Genomic DNA, 19,079 nt, shown 5'->3' on the forward strand with positions numbered 1-19,079 from the left:
CTTTTCATGAGAACATATGGAGATCTTCCAACCCCCTGCCGCATAGATCCCTTCTTAATCAGTACATCGGCCCTGCGTTTCAAGAGTGTCTTTCAAGCTTGTTCACTCAACAGTTATTCCAAAACCTCCCCCAGGGCCTAGCCGAGCAGGTGCAAGAAGCTTGGAAGAAAGGAAATGTCCTCCCAACGGATCCTCCCGCTGAGGCATCGAGCCCGAATACGGTCCCTTCTCTTGACGTCCCCCATTGGCCATCCCCTGATGGTACCCCGGGCATTTACCACGGAAACGGCGAGGGAATGGCTGACGACGACGAAGGAGCTACTACTAGAGGTAAGCCTTTGGTCATCCTTCCTGCTGCACAAGTTAGAAAAGTAGAAAAGGACCTGGAAATCAAGGCGCTCATCGGCCTGGTGGCGGGACCACAACCACCTGTGGAAGTGCTCAGAGCATGGGTTCGGAACCAATGGGGCAATAGGGGGCCCTACCCAAAAACCACTACCTCTTCATGTTCAAAACCCCGGAGATGGCTTTCAAAATTCTGAGTTCGGGACATTGGATGCTCAGATCCTCACCCATCTGCTTATTCAAATGGTCTCGCAGCTTCAACCCTGAGAAATCTGCCCTCGAAAACTACCCCGTGTGGGTAGAGCTACCCAACCTACCGCTCCATTTTCAACATCACCTCAGACAAATCGGGGGAAGGATAGGTAAAGTCCTGGGGGGGAAGGCCCCAAAGGGACTTCAACCCCTCATGGCACCCCCAGATGCTCATAGAAATGGACCTCTCTAAACCCCTTCCCAATGCTATGACCATAGCAACTGATGAAGGAGATTGCTGGGAACAACCCATCGTTTACAAATACCTGCCAAATGCATGCTTTAGCTGTGGGGGAACATGACATTTTGTCAGGAACTGTCCAGCTAAAGCTACCGCGACGCCAGCCCCTAGTCAATCTCCCCCTCCAAACAAGGAAGGGGCCAAGCAGAAGCCCTCCCAGAAACTTGAAGCTTATACAGCCCCTCCTGCTCCCCCCCCTAGCAAAGTGTCTAGGGACTCTAGAGGAGGCACGAATAAACCAAGGAATCACAACCGGTTTGCCTTGCTAGCCGATATTCTTGACTGGGTGGAATCAGACGTCCCCGAATCGGAGTCGGACACCGAGGTGGAGGATATAGGGACCACTCCAAAGGAGCAGGCCAAAGGCGCCCAAGAGGAAGACAGTCACATGCAAATTGAAGTAAGAAACAAGGTGCTTGACCTTAACCAAACCACGCAAGCTCTCTTGCAGGCAGGTGATCCCCCCACCGTGCCTATGGAAACCCAGAAGCTCAACAAAAGAACACACGACTCAGTAGCAAAGACGCCTACTAGGACCCTGCAAAACAAGGGAAAAAAAAAAGACCAACATATGAAGCTCATCTCTTGGAATGTCAAGGGGATTACTGACCCCAACAAAACAAGGAAGCTTAACAAATGGCTCAAAGATCAAACATGGGACATCTGCGCTCTTCAGGAAATTAAAGCTGAAGGAGATGATCTCCTCAGAAGACTCAAGGAAGTACACCCTGAGTTGAGGTGGTACTCGTCTTCCCATAATAGGGGCTCTGGAGGGTCTGCCATTGGAATCAAGAATCAGCTAGCAGATGGGATTTCAGCTAGTCGAAGCCACCAGTATTGGTGCTCGGTCCAGCTCCCATCCCCTTTCAACTGTGAGCTGGTCTCTGTCTATGCTGGAGGAACATCAGCCAACAGGGCTCAGATTTGGGAGGAAATATCTGCCATTCCAGGACCAATTATCCTCTTAGGGGACTTCAACATGGTCGAGTCCAAGGAGGATAGATTTCTCAGGAAGGGGCAAACCCTCCAAGGTAACGAGAAAGCAAAATGGGAATCATGCAAAGGGAAGCACGACCTTTGGGACTCTGGCACTGAGGGCTGCTTCACCTGGCAGAACTACAGCAAGGGGGATCTTGCATGGAAGGCTAGATTGGACAGGTGCTACTTCTCCCTCTCAACTACCAATATGTTCAACAGAGTCAAGTCCAAGCCCAAATTCACCACATGTGCCTCTGACCATTACCCACTGGTGATCACATGTGATGACAAGTCTTCCAAAATGAGGAACAGCTGGCTCCACACGGATCCCCATCTGTTTGCTCTCACTAAAGTCCATGCAAAAATGTCAGAAATCTGGACCAGGGCCTTCACCAACAAAGACACCCCGGCTAAGAACTGGAACAAGGCTGTGAAAGATACTCAACACTTTCTCATTGCCACCATAAAAGAAGCCACGCAAGCTAGAAGGGTAAGGGCAGAGGACATGTATGCAGAATTGGGTCAGTTGGAAAATTCTCAGACCGTGACAGCTCCCACTCAAAGCAGAATCTCCTCCCTCAGAAACCAGTTAAGAGTTGAGGAGGACAAGGCCTTGCAACACACCAAGCTTTTTTTCAAGGAATGGTGGGCAAGCAAAATAGATAGACCCTCAAAAGAAATGTTCAGAAGCCTCAGAAAAAAAAACACGAGAGATACTGTTCCCATGCTCAGCACTGACCAGGGGAAAGCCATCAATGAATCCAGAACTTGGACTTTGTTAGGTGCCACTTTGAGAAACTTTTTATCCCAAAGGAAGTCCTCACCGAGGAAGTTACCACCAGCAGGGAAACCATCTGGAAGTTCAGAAAGAAGGTCATCCCATAGGAAGACGTGGCACTCCTCGACTGCCCTCTGAGCTTAGCCGACCTCAACATGGCCATAGAAGGACTAAAGCCCAACAAGACCCCTGGTCTTGATGGACTACCTGCTGAATTCTTTCAATGTTTCCAAAAACTCCTAACTCCATTTCTCCTGAGAGTCTGGGAAGAGTCGGTGAAGTTCCAAGCCCTGCCCAACCTCTTAAATACAGGGGTGATCAAGCTGCTCCATAAAAGAGGGTCGAAGGATGATCTCAACAATTGGCCGTTGACCATGTTGACAACTGGCTACAAGATATTCGCCAAGGCCATTGCCAACAGATTAACCACTCATCTCTCCAAATGGATTAATGAAGAACAGAAGGGGTTTATAAAAGGGAGGAGGATACTAGAGGTTGTCATATCAATGTGGGAAGGAGTCGAGCATGCAGAAGAATCCAACCAAGATTTTTTTTTCATCAAAGTCGACTACGACAAGGCTTATGACAGGCTGGAGTGGTCCTTCATCCTGGATAGCTTGAGCCACATGGGATTCGGGGCCAACCTAGTGAGCTTTGTCAGAACCCTGTTCGATAATGCCCATGCCAAGGTGGCCATCAATGGTCTTCTTTCTGAGGCCTTCAGCCTCAACAGGTCAGTCAGACAAGGCTGCCCACTGGCTCCACTCCTATTTGCTGTTGCAGGGGATGGTTTGAATTGTCTAGTCAAAGGCTGGATGTCGGACAACCTGATCAAGGGGGTCACCCTCCCCAATTCTCAAAATTAGCAACGTCTTTCTCAATTTGCAGATGACACTAACGGATTGGTAAAAAATGAGGACGTGTTCCTCAAGAACTTCTGGAAGGCCATTTCCATCTTCTGCCTTGCTTCAGGCTCCAAAGTTAACCATGCAAAAACTGGAGTCAGAGCATTTCTTTCCCCCATTCCAAACTGGATGGCTAAACAGGGATGTAAAGTCATCCAAGAAGGGCAAATCTTCAGGCTTCTGGGCATCCCCTTTGGGTTTGGGGTCTCTATGAAACAAAGATGGGACTGGGTACTGGAAAAGTTCAGAGGGAAACTGAACAGGTGGCAGGGATTTCAAAGTAACCTTGCTGGAAGAGTGTTGGTAATCAATCACTTCATCACGACCTACCTTCTCTACTTCCTCAGCTGTTGCAGACCCCCAGATTCCCAACAAAAGGAAATCAGCAAGATATGCAGGAACTTCTTGTGGGCAGGGGACCCCTTAAACAAGGGGGGAGCAAAAGTCAAGTGGGAAATTTGCATACTGCCCAAGAATTTGGGTGGATTGGGAGTCAGAAACATATGTGCTTGGGTTGACAAATTAGCTATCAAAACTGTAATCAGAGCTCTGGAACAACCAGAAGCCGAATGGGCCTGCCTTTTGTTCAGACACCTCAAGAGGTTCCACATAAAAGGGCAAAAACTCTGGTGCCACCTCCTGTGGATCACAGTGTTCTTTGGAACACAAGAAATCACCCCCATTGGGTCTACTCTCCTCACATCTCTGTGGCAAGCTTGGGAGAGGGGAAGGCCTATGTTGGGCTTTAGCCAGGAGCACATAAAGGATTAGAGCATCAGAAAGGAGGAATCGATTTGGTGGACCAGGGACCCTATCCCAAAAATCACCATCCAACAGGCCAGAACAGCCAAGAGAATTGACCTCAAAGGCTTTAGAGTGTGGGAGGATCTGTGGTGCAACACCAATCACTCCTGGCTCACCAACGAGCAACTTATATTGACAGGCCTTCTCCAACCCTGGGAAGTCCAATTGCTGGAAACCAGAATCCAGCAGTTCCCGAGAAGCTTCCAATGGATCTTTGAAGCCGATGTCACCCCATCAGCTAAGTGCATTAGATGGAATGGAGGGTGTACTCTTAACAACCCTCCAGATTTCATCTATGAGCCTGTCCCTCCTCTCCACGTCACCCTCAACAGAAGGTGGGGACTTCATCTCGATAGAAAGCAATGGCTCTTCAAGTTCTAGTCGATATGGAACAAAAGTATTCAACCCAACAGGCCGTCTTGCTGTGGCTCATCCTCCACAAAGCCTTGTGGACTGGGGCCAGAAGTCAAAAAGCAAACCAGGGAGATGGTATATGTAAACGTTGTAATCGGACGGTGGAAGACATTCCCCACCTCTTTCTCAACTGCCACTTCAACCGCCCCATTCTAGCCCCGCTAGTCAACACCCTGGGTTACCAAATGGATTGGAAACAACTGCTCATAGGAGACTCAATGGGCGTGCTGTCTAACTTCTGGAATAGATTTAGGGCCGAATTTTTGTGGATAATTTGGAAGCTTAGGAACTCTTTCATCTTTGTTCCTAACTTTAAACCCCCCAGTGTGAAATCTTTGTATGCCGGGTGCTCTGTGGAGGACGCCAACTTAAAGCTCGAGCAAATGCGGATTTACCAACAGAGGATGGCCGTCCTGAGAGACTCCCTTGACTTGTACACAAGAAGTACCGGCAACCTGCAGAGCATGCTGATTGACAACAACTCTCTGGACACCATCCACAATTGGGTGCAAGAAATGAGGAATGAAGTGGCAGAGCTGGCAATCAAATATGAAGAAGCGGTGAACTTCGCCAACAGGCTGCAAGACGAGATCGACTGGCTATAAACCCTGCAAAGGAAAATTTGGCCCTTTTTGCAATTTTTTGGTATCAATCGACAAAAGAATCGGCAGTTACCCCTTTCCTGTTTATCAAGGGTACTACCCCGCTGTATACTCCCTATTTACCCATTCCTTGGGTGAACAGATGTAACATTTTGTCTCTCTAATTAATGCAAATGCTTATTTGGTAAAAAAAACCTGCTCAAATAAATATAAAAGGTAGATCCGCCTCATATGAACGCCTCAAATTTTCACAGGGAGGCTGGCTCAAATTTCAAGATTTAGTTGATTTTATGTAAAATTTTCCTTCCCAAATATGGTTTTCATCTTCTCAGTACAAAGCCAAGCTCCGTCCCATCACTCTGTCTCTCTCTCTCTCTCTCTCTCTCTCTCTCGTCCGTCCGAAGGAAGCTCAACGCGCACCCACGCGAGAGATGGTCCTGACCAAGACGATTGCGGGCGTGGGAAGGCGCCTAGCGTCGCCCGCCATGTCCAACAGAGCACCTATCTATAGAGCCTCCTTCTGCAGCCTCTTCTCAGACCCTGACGAAGCCGCTGTGGTTGAAAACGACGAAGCCCAGCTCAATAAATATCACGAGCCTGTTGCCCTCATCACTGGCGCATCCCGTGGACTTGGTCTCGAGTTTGTAAGTACTCCCGAATCATGAACAGTAAGAGCTCATTTCTGCCTGGTCATGCACGTGCGAGTCTCATGCAAGCAATAAATGACTGAACGACTTGGTAATGGCACAGCCCTTACGTGCTTGACATAGACCTTTAGATATTCTTATGAGTTTTGTAAATGAGCTGGTTGAGAAGGGCTGATTTAGCCCAATTCATCTTTCTTGTCACTTGTGCTCTTCGTGCATGGTTCTTGGTGTATGTGTATCCCAACCGACCCTTTCATGTGATATTTGCGACCCGTTGGAACAATATGTAGAGAGTCGAACAAACTTGAAACACCACTTGAAACTGCAACACACCAAATAGAAACATCTGCAAGAGACTCGAAAGACGGGGTTTCTCTGATCATTGGCCCCTAAGGTAGACACGGCAGGCGATATTTTTATATTATATTCTCTGCTTGGAGTATCAAGCAAAGCATAACTCCTCTCTACTCAGAGAAACTACTCTCCTGATCTGAGTACAATAGGCACTATTGTACCTACTCTCTCTTCTAAGGACAACTATTGCCCCTCTTTTGTAGCTCTTGTTTAAAAGAAACTCATGAGAAGCAAACAAAAGACATCTCTTACATAAAAGCAACTTGTGTACTTGATTAGCATAGAAATTGCAAAGCATGCCAGCAGTCCACACATATATAGATCTACGTACATGTGGCCCTGTTAGCAGTCGATCGTATACTCCTCTCTTAGTGTCAAAGCAAATGTAGATTAGCACAAATGGAATTCATTTAGTCATGCTCATGACTAAATCGTATACATACGGCATACATGCCTTGCAAAAAATGTAAGTTGAATCAAGTTATAGTCATCACATTTGGGGCTAACATTCCACCGAAGCTCCTAGGGGTATTAGGGATCAATTAGGGTCAACACCCTAAACCTGCTAAAATACATAGCAAGCTATATTTTACTGTTTTGGGCTTTGTCTCGCGTGTTGGTCGCATCCATAGCAAGCTTTTGAGCTCCCACACCTATAGGGCTACTTGCCCTTTGAATCGGACGAGATTTCTCGTGTGAAATCTCTCTGAATTCACCTGTACCTGCGGGGGATTAGCAACTAGCTAATCTAGTACCTGTGCAACTGGCTCTTGCCTTGGCAATCGTGCACGAACCCACACAATTGTACATACAGATGAAAAGCCCTCGAGTGGGGCATCATGTATATCCATCTGTAAAGGTTTATCTGTGGAACAAGTTGTGTCCAAAGATTCATTTGCAGCGACTGAAGTCGTGTTGCAAGAGTCTGTATCCGCTTTATCCTTTGCACCACTGAAGGCAAGGACTGGAGTCTTCAAGTTTGAAGAATTATCATTCACCATAGCATTTGGTATTTGTTTAGAGACAAAGACTGTATTCTGCAAGGACGGTGACGAGGCAAATTTTCCTGCCTGGATCACGGTCAAAGAAAGGTTTATGTGTTCGTTGGTTGTCACATAAGAACTGGAATCTTCTGAATCTTCAGCTTTCTCAGCGGGTATTAAGGCTTCCAATTGAGAAGGGAGAGGTCGAGGGAGTTGTTGCCTCTTAGACCTCTGAAGGATCCTCTTGCACAAGGAAAGGATCAATAAATCTTCAACTTTACCACCATCAGACAAGAAAGACTTAAATGTAGGGCTTGGCTCGCGAGGGGGAACTTGTCCAACGTCGCGGCGTTCACGACCGAGTACTCGACTAGGGTCGGATATATGTGCCACTAAGTAAACCCATCTTGATATTGCTGATGATGTGTTGGAAGCTTCATATTGCTTCTTTTGTTGCTGATGATTCCAATAAGAAGTTGACTGTTGAGAATTGTAGCATTTCCAAGAACATTCATGTTGAGACTTTTGTTGCTCGCACGAAGGTACTTTGCGTCTAGTTGTCTCTGAGAAACTATGCTCTGGGTGAGAAATTTTGAGTTCCGAAGGCTTTTGTTTGAGTGGTTCTTCTTGGTCATATCTGCAACTTGATTAGTGCTTTAGTGCTTTTGTGCTCTGATACCACTATAAGGATTCTAGTCGCTAATCCTTAATTAAGTACTTAAACTAGGTACTAATCCTCTATTAAGTACTTAAACTCATGATTAAGACTTAAGAAACTGAACTGAACTCAAAGAAAGACTTAAGAAGACTCTGTGTTTGATTGATTGAATGTGTGATACAAGGGCTCCTTATATAGGAGACGAATAGACACAAATGAAAAGACACGTCTCTTGGTGAAGAGACATGACTTTAGACGTAAAGACATCGTTTCGGCGAAGAGCTGCAACCATTGGGCGAAGAGTCGCACCCGTAGAGCGAAGGGGTGTGACCAATCTCGTCGAAGGAGTGTGGCTTTTGGCGAAGAGGCATGTCTTTTGAGCGAAGAGTCGCAACCATCCAAGTGTAGGGGTCCTCCTTGGCATGGCACTTCGCGTATCTGCATCAACGAGTAAGTATTGTAATGTAGTTAAGTCACAAACGTGACATTCCCTTCCTCTTAAAATAAAACTCAGGGTAGTTGTAGAAACTCCAGGAGGAGGAAATGTATTGTTGTTGTGCTTCTGCATCCAAAGCTCTTTTTGTTAATTCCCACGTCATGGCACTGTTATTGATCATGACTATTTTGCCAAGCTGAAAACTGATCATATCTGCAACTTGTCTCATCTTTTTCAAAAGTATCAGTATCACATCTGCAACTTGATTAGTACTTTTGTCAAAGTCATTTGTAACTTCGAGCTTTGTCTGTAATTAAAAATTAATATCTATCCAACCCAAATGATTTTCTCATATTAAATTGATTACTTAATGTGGGAGAATACACGGGAACAAGGGTTAAGATATAGACATGTGCTTATAGATCTATCTCAACACGGGGCCAATGGTTAAGGGGCCCAAATGAGAGATGGTCTATCAAAGAGCAAGGCTAACCAATGGAGCATAAGACCTTAGGGTTAGCTTCATTGAAGACCTCCAATAATGTGTGTAAAAGTCCTTTGACCTTAGGCAAGCTAGGGTTGAGCTTGAGGTGGGAACCCGGCCTAAGCTTGAGGTGCTTGTCGTGCTTGACATGCTTGAGGTGCTTGGTTAAGATGCTTGAGGTGCTTGACTGGCTCCATGCTTGAGGTGCTTGACTTGCTACATGATTAAGGTGCTTGAGGTGCCTTGAGATGCTTGCCTGAGATGCTTGTGGGAACACCCCCTACTTCAAGTGCTTAGTCATGCTTGATGACTAAGGGGCTTGCTCATCCAAAGTCAAAAAGATCCCTACAAGGAGGGGGGCGAGCCTACAAGGGGGGGAATGAGAGAGAACACACACACACACACACACACAAGGGAAGCCCCAGCTTGAAGAGGCAGCAAGGACACTTGTCAAGTTCCTCCTCATGTTGCCCTCATGGTGTGCCTGAAGCCTATTGGTTGGCCACCCAAGGGGTCCAATGATAATTTAGAATATTTAATTAATTGATTTTGCATTTATCAAGTCCTCTCTCTCAAAGGGGAAAGGGGGACACTTGTCCCAAGGCTACCCCTGTTTCTTGTAATGGTTCCTGCTTGTGATTGGCTAGGCCTGGAGGGGTCCAATGAGCTTTCATCATGAGGCACAAGGGGGGGTCGACCATGCAAGCTAGGGGGTTTCTTAGGGGGTATACTCACCCACACACACTCACAAACACTCTCATTGTGTGCTATGCAAAGTGCAAGAGCTCCATCTCCTTCTCCAAGCTCCTTGAGAAGTTGAGAGCCTACACCAACTCTCTTGGCTATGGAATGCAAATCCAACCAAGAGCTATGCTTCAATGCTTAAGCTTGCCATCTCCTCCTTCTTCATTACTATGCTATTATGTATGCTAGCAACAAGAGTATGATAAGTGAGGAACTACTTCTTTCTCCTATGAAATGTTTCTTCTTCCTCTTCCCTACCCTCATTCCCTGCTAGCTCTCTCCACCTTTGAAGGTGTTTGAGGTCTTGGGATAGTTAATGCTTTCTACAAGTGCATGTTATGCTTATTGCAAGTAGATTAATTACTTAATGCAAGTAGATTAATTGTATTGCAATGTAGATTAATTATTGCTTTAAGCACAAGTTGATGCATAAAAGTATACATCTTCATGCACTAAAATGATTTAGGGAACACAAAGATTAATGATGTTCACAAGTTCTTGATTGTTTCCAAGCTAAGATTGATTGTTGAAATTATGCAAAAGCTTGGTGTGTGAACCTTCCATCTTCATATTGCCAAGGAGGTCTCAAGGAACACAAAGATTGTATTGTACCAAGTCTCTCTTAATGAGAGAATCTATAATACAAATGCCTTTTGGAGGGGGGACCGGCTCCACATAAATCCGGTCCTCAACTGTTGTCATATTCTCTACACTCTCTCTCTTGTAAAAGTATTGTTCATGCCTAGTTAATTAAGTGTTATGATAGAGTTGCTACTACCAATTAAGTTCACCCTCTATGCTCTCAAAATTGCTCACTCTAATTCTCTTAATTCCGCTATTCTCTAAGTTCATAGGTCATTCCCATTACATTGGTATCAAAGTATTTGGTTTCTCTTTTTTTACTTAAGAAGAGAGGTCCTTAAGTAGCCTATAAATGGTTGATGTTGTTAATTATAATAGGGTAAGTGGAACTGGGATCTAATATCTGTTTTGTGAAGCCCACTATGTGGAGGATGGTGCACACCTCGGGAGCTTTGGACTTAATAATGGAGTCTTTTTTAGACTTGCCTACGGCTTTACCATTATTGAGCCATAAGAAGTCCGAAAGGAGCTAGCCCTTGGCAACTCTGCTATGTTAGACCTACTCCTCTACTCTCTATAATTAACCACTTTGAGCCGTGGGTGTAGATACTTAAGAGCCGATTTTCAAAGGCTAAGAGGAGTGGCAACTAAGGTTTTGAATTGCCAAAGCATACACTAAGTACATGCATAAATTCTGTTAACATGGCTGACAATAATCAAGAGAGTAGAATGAACATTGATAACTTTGATTTTGCACATGAAAGTGCTAATGATGATGCTCCCATGCTTATCAAATGTCTTGTTTCTAAGATTCAACAAGCTATGGCAAACCCATTCCTGCTTCTTCCCGGTAAGGCTCAAGAGTTTTTCCTTCCAATGGCCGTCAGATTTGGCTTCTACCTCCCGATTCAAATGGCTAATGATGGATTAGAATCTCGGCTTAGGTTAGTCTCCATTAATGGTTTGATATTAGGCTCGATTTAGAGATCTTGGCTTATGGCTCCGAGAGATGAGGATTAATTCCACTCTTGATAGCTTACGACCTTTCGGTTATGAAGGTTAACAGAGGTTAAGGATGGCTTATGGTCTTAAGCTTGAGGGATTCGAGAGATTTATGATTGATTAAGGCTTTTAATGAGGCTTAGGAGATTTGGCTTTGCGGGTTAAAGAAAAGTTGGCTTCGAGGGCGACACGCTTTTCTTCTCGCTTGCTAATCCATGATATGAAACCCGTCAATAAGGTAATGTGAAGTTTTCCAACAACTTCATAGTTATGGGATTCTCCAAACTCCCCCAAAAGAGAGAGCACCTGAGAAGTCTCTTCATGAGATTTCCAAGAGAGGGCTCTCTACGGTGAGAGAAGAGGAGAACCCATACGAAGCGCTTAAATGTTTACTAGCGGGCTTACCTCCATCCAAGAAGAAAGACAAAGTCTCTACTTTAGAGCCTTCACCAAGAGGAGGAGAAGGAAGTGAGTCTTTCAATACTTCCAAAGATATGGCTCCAAGAAGACGGCAGCCTCAATGATCTCCAACTTCCCCCAAGGGGGAAAGATCACTGCAAAGTCCTCCTCCTCGTTATCACAAAAGGGAAGAGAGGTACCAAATAAAGGAAAATGAGAGAAAGAGGTCACCCTCTTCTCCATCTTCATCAACTTCCTCATATTCCAATGAAGGTAGCGGCTCTTCTCTCAAAGAGCCCCAGAGGAAAGGCCATCGCAAGTTCTATCCGGTATGGAGAAGGTCCAAGAAGCTAAAGAAGTTCAAAGAGGGAGGGAAGAACACCACTTTCCTTGCCTATGCTGGCACCTTTGGTGCTATGGACAAGGTCTTGGCCTTCATCCAACAGCTTGATGCGGCCTTTGGTGATGAGGGCTTCACAGAGTTCTCTAAACTGCGTCAAGTATCTATGCATTACCAAAGTTCTGCTCGACAATGGTGGGATAGCCTACGAGCCCAAAGAAAAGCTCCAAAGACATGGAAGGCTTTAAGAGCCTCCATCATAAAACAGTTTTTGGCAAGCAACGCTCAAGATAATGTCCTCACAGAATGGCAAAACTTGAAACTCTCTCCCTACGAGTCTATCCAAAAGTATGTAGATAAGTTTTGGGATTTATTTCTCAAAGCCACTATCTACAAAAAGATAGACTTTGGGGAGCAAGAGCAACAATTATGTGCGGGTATTTTTGAAGAGAAGGCCGAGTATATTAACTCACAAAGGCCTAATACCATATCGGCGGTCATACACCATACTATGGTCGCCTCTCAAATCGATTCCCAACAAGGGGTTGAGAGAAACTCTAAATCCATGGAAGTGAAGGATCAAAATGAGCCTAGAGGGAGGAATAATGCTCAAACTTCCTCCAAAGGCAACTCTAGCAACACCGATAACAAAGTTAAGGAGAAAGGAGTCTATAAAGGTAAAAATAAACTCTCTGCAATAGAGCTAGAGTGTTATCGTAAGGATAACAAATGCTACAAGTGTGGACAACAAGGGCATGTCTATCGTGCTTGTCCCCAAAGAAATGCACGCAACAAGCCACCTTGAGTTTCTGTGTTGGAAACTCCAAAAGAGGATGCTTATAGAAAAAGGCTTTTGTTTTTCCTATGCTAGGAGATATGTACATACATGTTTATGAATCGGGTAGTATCCTATTCCTTGTAAATATGCATGCTTTCACAAGGTAATGAAAATTTATATTTTCATATACATGATTTCTGTTAGAAAGTCTGTAAATGAATTTAATGTTTCAACCAATAACAATATTATTAAATTAAAAAAAAAAAAAACGGGAATCAAGAGGAATTAGAATTGTCTAAATTCCTAAATGGATTCCAAAATGTTTTTATTGATGATATCCTCGTGAGCTATCTCCACAATGAGGGGACAATGGCCATACAATGGAGATTTTACCATGAAGCTCACTGCCTAATAAGCCTCCTTATTGAGCTTTACAAGCTCCACAAGAGGAGTTCGAAAGAGTTCGAAAAGGCAATAACATGGACTGGTAAGTTTCGAGAAAGATTCAATAATTAGGTCACATTATCTCTAAAGGTGGTATTTCTATGGATCCACAAAAAGTAGAGGTAATAAAAGATGGCCTAATCCAAGGAATCTACGTGAGTTGCAAAGCTCTAAAGGTATGAGTGCATACTAGAGATGCTTCATAGGAAAAATCCATGCTTATAGCAGGTCCAATACATGACTTAACAAAAAAGAACGTTAAGTATACATGGACCGCAAAGAGAGAAAAATACTTCTAAAAAGTTTAAAGAGAAACTTATTTCTCAACTTATGGGATCTCTCAAAGCTATTTGAGGTCCAATGTAATGCCTGGATGATTGCCTTTGAGCAAAACTTTGCTTCAAGAAGGGAATACCATAGCATACGAGATTCAAAGACTCAACTCCAATGAGCGAATGCTGGTCATATACAAAAAGACCTATGAGCTGTTTTAAATGCTCTAGACACATGGAAGTACTTCTTGCGGACTCCATTCATGATGCAAACCAAGCTCTCGGACAATCAAATGAGGTGGGAAAATTTCTTTTTGCAATTTAAATTCTACATTGCTCACATTGTTGGCAAGCACAATCATGTAGCCGATGCACTTTCCCAATGGCCAAGGGTAGATAGGATATCAATAGCAACTTACAATGAGCTATGTTTTATGATAGTTAAATATGCTTCTAACCCAGGCTTTAGGGATATGATAATAGCCTTACAAATGGAAGAAAAAGAACCACTCACGTAAAAGGATGGTTATCTTCCATACCTCAATAGGCTATATCTTCCTTACTTCCCATGCTCCTTCCATATGCGGGGCAAAGAGGAATTCGAATTTACTCTGCTAGGAGTAAAAGAATACTTGTATTGGCTTACCAAGAAACAATAACATACAAGAGAATGTTTCAAAATGTATGGTATACCAAAAGATGAAGTATCAAAAAAGGACCATGGCTTGCCAACATCCAATTGTGTCGAATAAAAATCCTACTATGACCACTAATTTTTGATAGAGTCTCTATCAGAATTAGAGTAATCCTCTTATGTCGGCCTACTATTCCAACGGATGGCCAAAAGCAAAGTTACAAAACTAATGATCCTTGATCTACTAAAAGCCTGTGATTCGAAGTAGATCAATGCTCAAAATGAGAGAAGTACTTATCTTAACAAGAGTATGTCTCTAATAACGTGAACATACTTCTAAGGAGAAACTACCTTTCGAGGCTAAAGACGGAAGATCCAAAAGTCCCTTGTAGCTTAAGATACCTGGGAAGATCTTCATTGCAAAGGAGTATAGCCGAGATCAAAATGAATCTTTTTACAAGATTAAACAGGCTATATCCATTTATTAGCTAGGCAAAAGAGGCTCCTGCCGTTAGGCACAAAAGAGCCTTATCCTTAAAAAAAAAAAAAAAAAAAGAAGAAAAAAAAAAAGTTGGGTCTTACTAAACTTCCCCAAGGCAAATTATACACAAATAAAGACCCGCCACAGATCAAGGATGAAGCAGAGGAGCTCCAACACAAGTTCATCCTTCAACAAGAAGACAAGGAATTAAGAAATGGTAAGATTACTGACAGTATCTTATTTAATTATCCTTTCAAAGATGCTAAATGCATGTAAAGAACATGGCTTAAGGATAATATGAACCTTGTTAATGATGCTTACAATGACACAAAAGAGTAAGCAAATGTAAAAGAAATGCATTTTAAATGATCAATGTTTTTGTCTTATAGGACATTCTTTTTATGTTTTGTGCACAAATTTTAAAGTATGCATACTTAGGATCATGTTTGTGGTGACTACGTCTCCCAAACACCAAGTAGAACTTGTCACTCTACTTTGGAAGTATGATATGGACTAAAAAGAGCAGACATGCTTGCGGCAGACAATGTCTCTCAAGCACCAAGTGGATTAGTCATCCACTCTGGAATGATGTCGTAGGGTAAAAATGGATCCTCTACCCGCTAAGACCAATGGACTAATGGGTGAGACTTTACCATCTCTACCTCATAGTCGAGGACGACTATGATTTCAAGAGAGAGGTAATGTCATAAAAATTAATATCTATCCAACCCAAATGATTTTCTCATATTAAATTGATCACTTAATGTGGGAGAATACACGGGAACAAGGGTTAAGATATAGACATGTGCTTATAGATCTATCTCAACACGGGGCCAATGGTTAAGGGGCCCAAATGAGAGATGGTCTATCAAAGAGCAAGGCTAACCAATGGAGCATAAGACCTTAGGGTTAGCTTCATTGAAGACCTCCAATAATGTGTGTAAAAGTCCTTTGACCTTAGGCAAGCTAGGGTTGAGCTTGAGGTGGGAACCCGGCCTAAGCTTGAGGTGCTTGTCGTGCTTGACATGCTTGAGGTGCTTGGTTAAGATGCTTGAGGTGCTTGACTGGCTCCATGCTTGAGGTGCTTGACTTGCTACATGATTAAGGTGCTTGAGGTGCCTTGAGATGCTTGCCTGAGATGCTTGTGGGAACACCCCCTACTTCAAGTGCTTAGTCATGCTTGATGACTAAGGGGCTTGCTCATCCAAAGTCAAAAAGATCCCTACAAGGAGGGGGGCGAGCCTACAAGGGGGGGAATGAGAGAGAACACACACACACACACACACACAAGGGAAGCCCCAGCTTGAAGAGGCAGCAAGGACACTTGTCAAGTTCCTCCTCATGTTGCCCTCATGGTGTGCCTGAAGCCTATTGGTTGGCCACCCAAGGGGTCCAATGATAATTTAGAATATTTAATTAATTGATTTTGCATTTATCAAGTCCTCTCTCTCAAAGGGGAAAGGGGGACACTTGTCCCAAGGCTACCCCTGTTTCTTGTAATGGTTCCTGCTTGTGATTGGCTAGGCCTGGAGGGGTCCAATGAGCTTTCATCATGAGGCACAAGGGGGGGTCGACCATGCAAGCTAGGGGGTTTCTTAGGGGGTATACTCACCCACACACACTCACAAACACTCTCATTGTGTGCTATGCAAAGTGCAAGAGCTCCATCTCCTTCTCCAAGCTCCTTGAGAAGTTGAGAGCCTACACCAACTCTCTTGGCTATGGAATGCAAATCCAACCAAGAGCTATGCTTCAATGCTTAAGCTTGCCATCTCCTCCTTCTTCATTACTATGCTATTATGTATGCTAGCAACAAGAGTATGATAAGTGAGGAACTACTTCTTTCTCCTATGAAATGTTTCTTCTTCCTCTTCCCTACCCTCATTCCCTGCTAGCTCTCTCCACCTTCGAAGGTGTTTGAGGTCTTGGGATTGAGGCTTGGGATAGTTAATGCTTTCTACAAGTGCATGTTATGCTTATTGCAAGTAGATTAATTACTTAATGCAAGTAGATTAATTGTATTGCAAGGTAGATTAATTATTGCTTTAAGCACAAGTTGATGCATAAAAGTATACATCTTCATGCACTAAAATGATTTAGGGAACACAAAGATTAATGATGTTCACAAGTTCTTGATTGTTTCCAAGCTAAGATTGATTGTTGAAATTATGCAAAAGCTTGGTGTGTGAACCTTCCATCTTCATATTGCCAAGGAGGTCTCAAGGAACACAAAGATTGTATTGTACCAAGTCTCTCTTAATGAGAGAATCTATAATACAAATGCCTTTTGGAGGGGGGACCGGCTCCACATAAATCCGGTCCTCAACTGATGTCATATTCTCTACACTCTCTCTCTTGTAAAAGTATTGTTCATGCCTAGTTAATTAAGTGTTATGATAGAGTTGCTACTACCAATTAAGTTCACCCTCTATGCTCTCAAAATTGCTCACTCTAGTTCTCTTAATTCCGCTATTCTCTAAGTTCATAGGCCATTCCCATTGCATTGTCCAATAAAAGATTGAATTTGTATATGCTTCGAGTGAAATTGGTAAGCTGACTTGCGTTTTCTGTTGAGTGATGACCACTGGTTGGAAATTTGTAAGGTATTCCATTGGTTTGTTTGGAACAGTAAAATCGTTCTGAAGGGATGTTGTAGACTGAGACATAGTAGTGTTTGGAGGTACGTCGATCTGTAAAGGTTTATCTGTGAAACAAGTTGTGTCCAAATATTCAATTGCAGCGACTGAAGTCGTGCTGCAAGATTTTGTATCCGTTTTATCCTTTGTATCATTGAAGGTAAGAATTGGTATTTTCAAGTTTGAAGAATTATGATTCACCACAGCATCAGTTATCTCATCAGAAACAAAGACTTCATTCTGCAAGGGCGGTGACGAGGCTTTTGTTTTTGCCTGGACCACAACCAAAGAAGTTGTGTGCGTTTGGGATGCCACACATGAACTAAAATCTCTTGAGTCTTCAGCTTTATCAGCGGGTATTAAGGCTTCCAGAGTAAGAGGAGCATGGCATGGCTTGCAAGGGGGAACTTGTCCAGCGTTGCGGCGTTCACGACCGAGTACTTGACTAGGGTTGGAAATATGTGCCACTATGTGAGCCCACTTCGAAGAGGTTGAATGCTCTTCAAGGGGAGATCTTCTGAAAGCTTCATGTTGCTGCTTTTGCCGATGATCATTTTGAGGTTGAGGCTTGTTATAACAGTCATGCTGCAAAGAATGTTGCTTCTGAGTATGTTGTTGCTCAAGCAAAGTGAGTTTGTGTTGGGTTGTCTCTGAAGAAACATGCTGAGGGTGAGAAATAGATTGTTGAGAAACCGTCGAAAACTGTTTGATACCAAAAGGTTGTTGCAATTGTCGCCGGATAGCCTCCAATTTCACTGTAAGTGAGGAGATGTCTTGTTCCAAGGCAGCTACCCGCTGCTTCCACAATGAGAGGTGAGAGTCCATACTCGAGCATGAACCGTTAATGAAAAGGAAGGCTTTGCTCGGACGCCAATGAAAGGGGTTCCTTCTTGTTGAGGGAATGAAAACTGTTCACCACAGAGGGGGCTGAAAAAGCATGTAGTACTCAAGCGTTAGAAAGGGAGATTGATAACCATCACTCCTGGGAGGTAAAAGTGGCGAAGAAGAAGATCATTCGGTGCTGAAAATTGAAGTATTTTGCTGCTGTAATTTCTGGACAGCCATGCAAATCCGCCTTCGAGAGCACACCGTGAGCCCACATCACGCGCAAGAAGGGGGGGGGGGGGGGGGGGGGGGGGGGGGGGGGGGGTGGCTGGTGATGAGGCGCACCCAAGGAAGGGAAGGGGGGTTGGTTTCTTGCGCGCAATCGAAGAGGGGAGGGGCTGATATACTCGCGCGTCAAAGAGGGTCGCTGAATTTTTTATTTTTTTTTCCGTTTTTTGAGGTAGGAGAGAGGGTGCTAATGGTTAGGTTTTTAAAAAAAAGTCCAGGGTCACTTTTTTTAAAAGAAAAAGGTCATTTCCATGTGAAAGGGCATGTTTTAAAAGTTGTCCTTTCGAAGGGGTGCATCACTTGGAGAGGCTCCAAGAGGGTAAAAGGGACATGGGGGGACTAGTTTGAGTACCTCCACGCGTCACACGGGACAGGGCACCGCCATCAATGCCATGTTGAACCTCCGAGACTTTAAGAGAGCATCTTGCATTACACTAGTGTTGCCCGAAAGTGGTAATTTAACACATGTGCGGGGGGAAAAGAGGGAAAAATCTTGGGGATTTCATTCGTTCTCCTTCTTCCATACAACTCCGGGAAGGGGGGGGGGGAGGGTAGCGGCGAGGGTGAGAGGCTCACAACCTTCGGGTCCTGGGAAAAAATTTGCTCTGATACCACTGTGAGGATTCTAGGTACTAATCCTCTATTAAGTACTTAAACTCATGATTAAGACTTAAGAAACTGAATTGAACTCAAAGAAAGACTTAAGAAGACTCTGCGTTTGATTGATTGAATGTGTGATACAAGGGCTCCTTATATAGGAGACGAATAGACAC

At 43.9% G+C, this 19,079-nt stretch overlaps 1 protein-coding gene across 2 annotated transcripts in view; it reads left to right on the forward strand.

Moving 5' to 3' along the window:
• Positions 1-5,639: 5,639 nt before the first annotated feature.
• The window catches only part of LOC147430508 (uncharacterized), a 67,251-nt gene continuing 53,811 nt past the window's right edge, over positions 5,640-19,079 (forward strand). Inside the window, exon 1 of one of the 2 annotated variants that reach the window (XM_086493127.1) lies at positions 5,640-5,963. In XM_086493127.1, coding sequence (XP_086349253.1) covers positions 5,751-5,963 — 213 coding nt within the window. In that variant the 5' untranslated portion in view covers positions 5,640-5,750. The remainder of the gene's footprint in view (positions 5,964-19,079) is intronic. The other variant, XM_086493126.1, reaches the window with a different exon arrangement.

Source organism: Adiantum capillus-veneris, chromosome 21 (assembly GCF_014529385.1).
Source record: "Adiantum capillus-veneris isolate H3 chromosome 21, ASM1452938v2, whole genome shotgun sequence".
NCBI lineage: Eukaryota > Viridiplantae > Streptophyta > Polypodiopsida > Polypodiales > Pteridaceae > Adiantum > Adiantum capillus-veneris.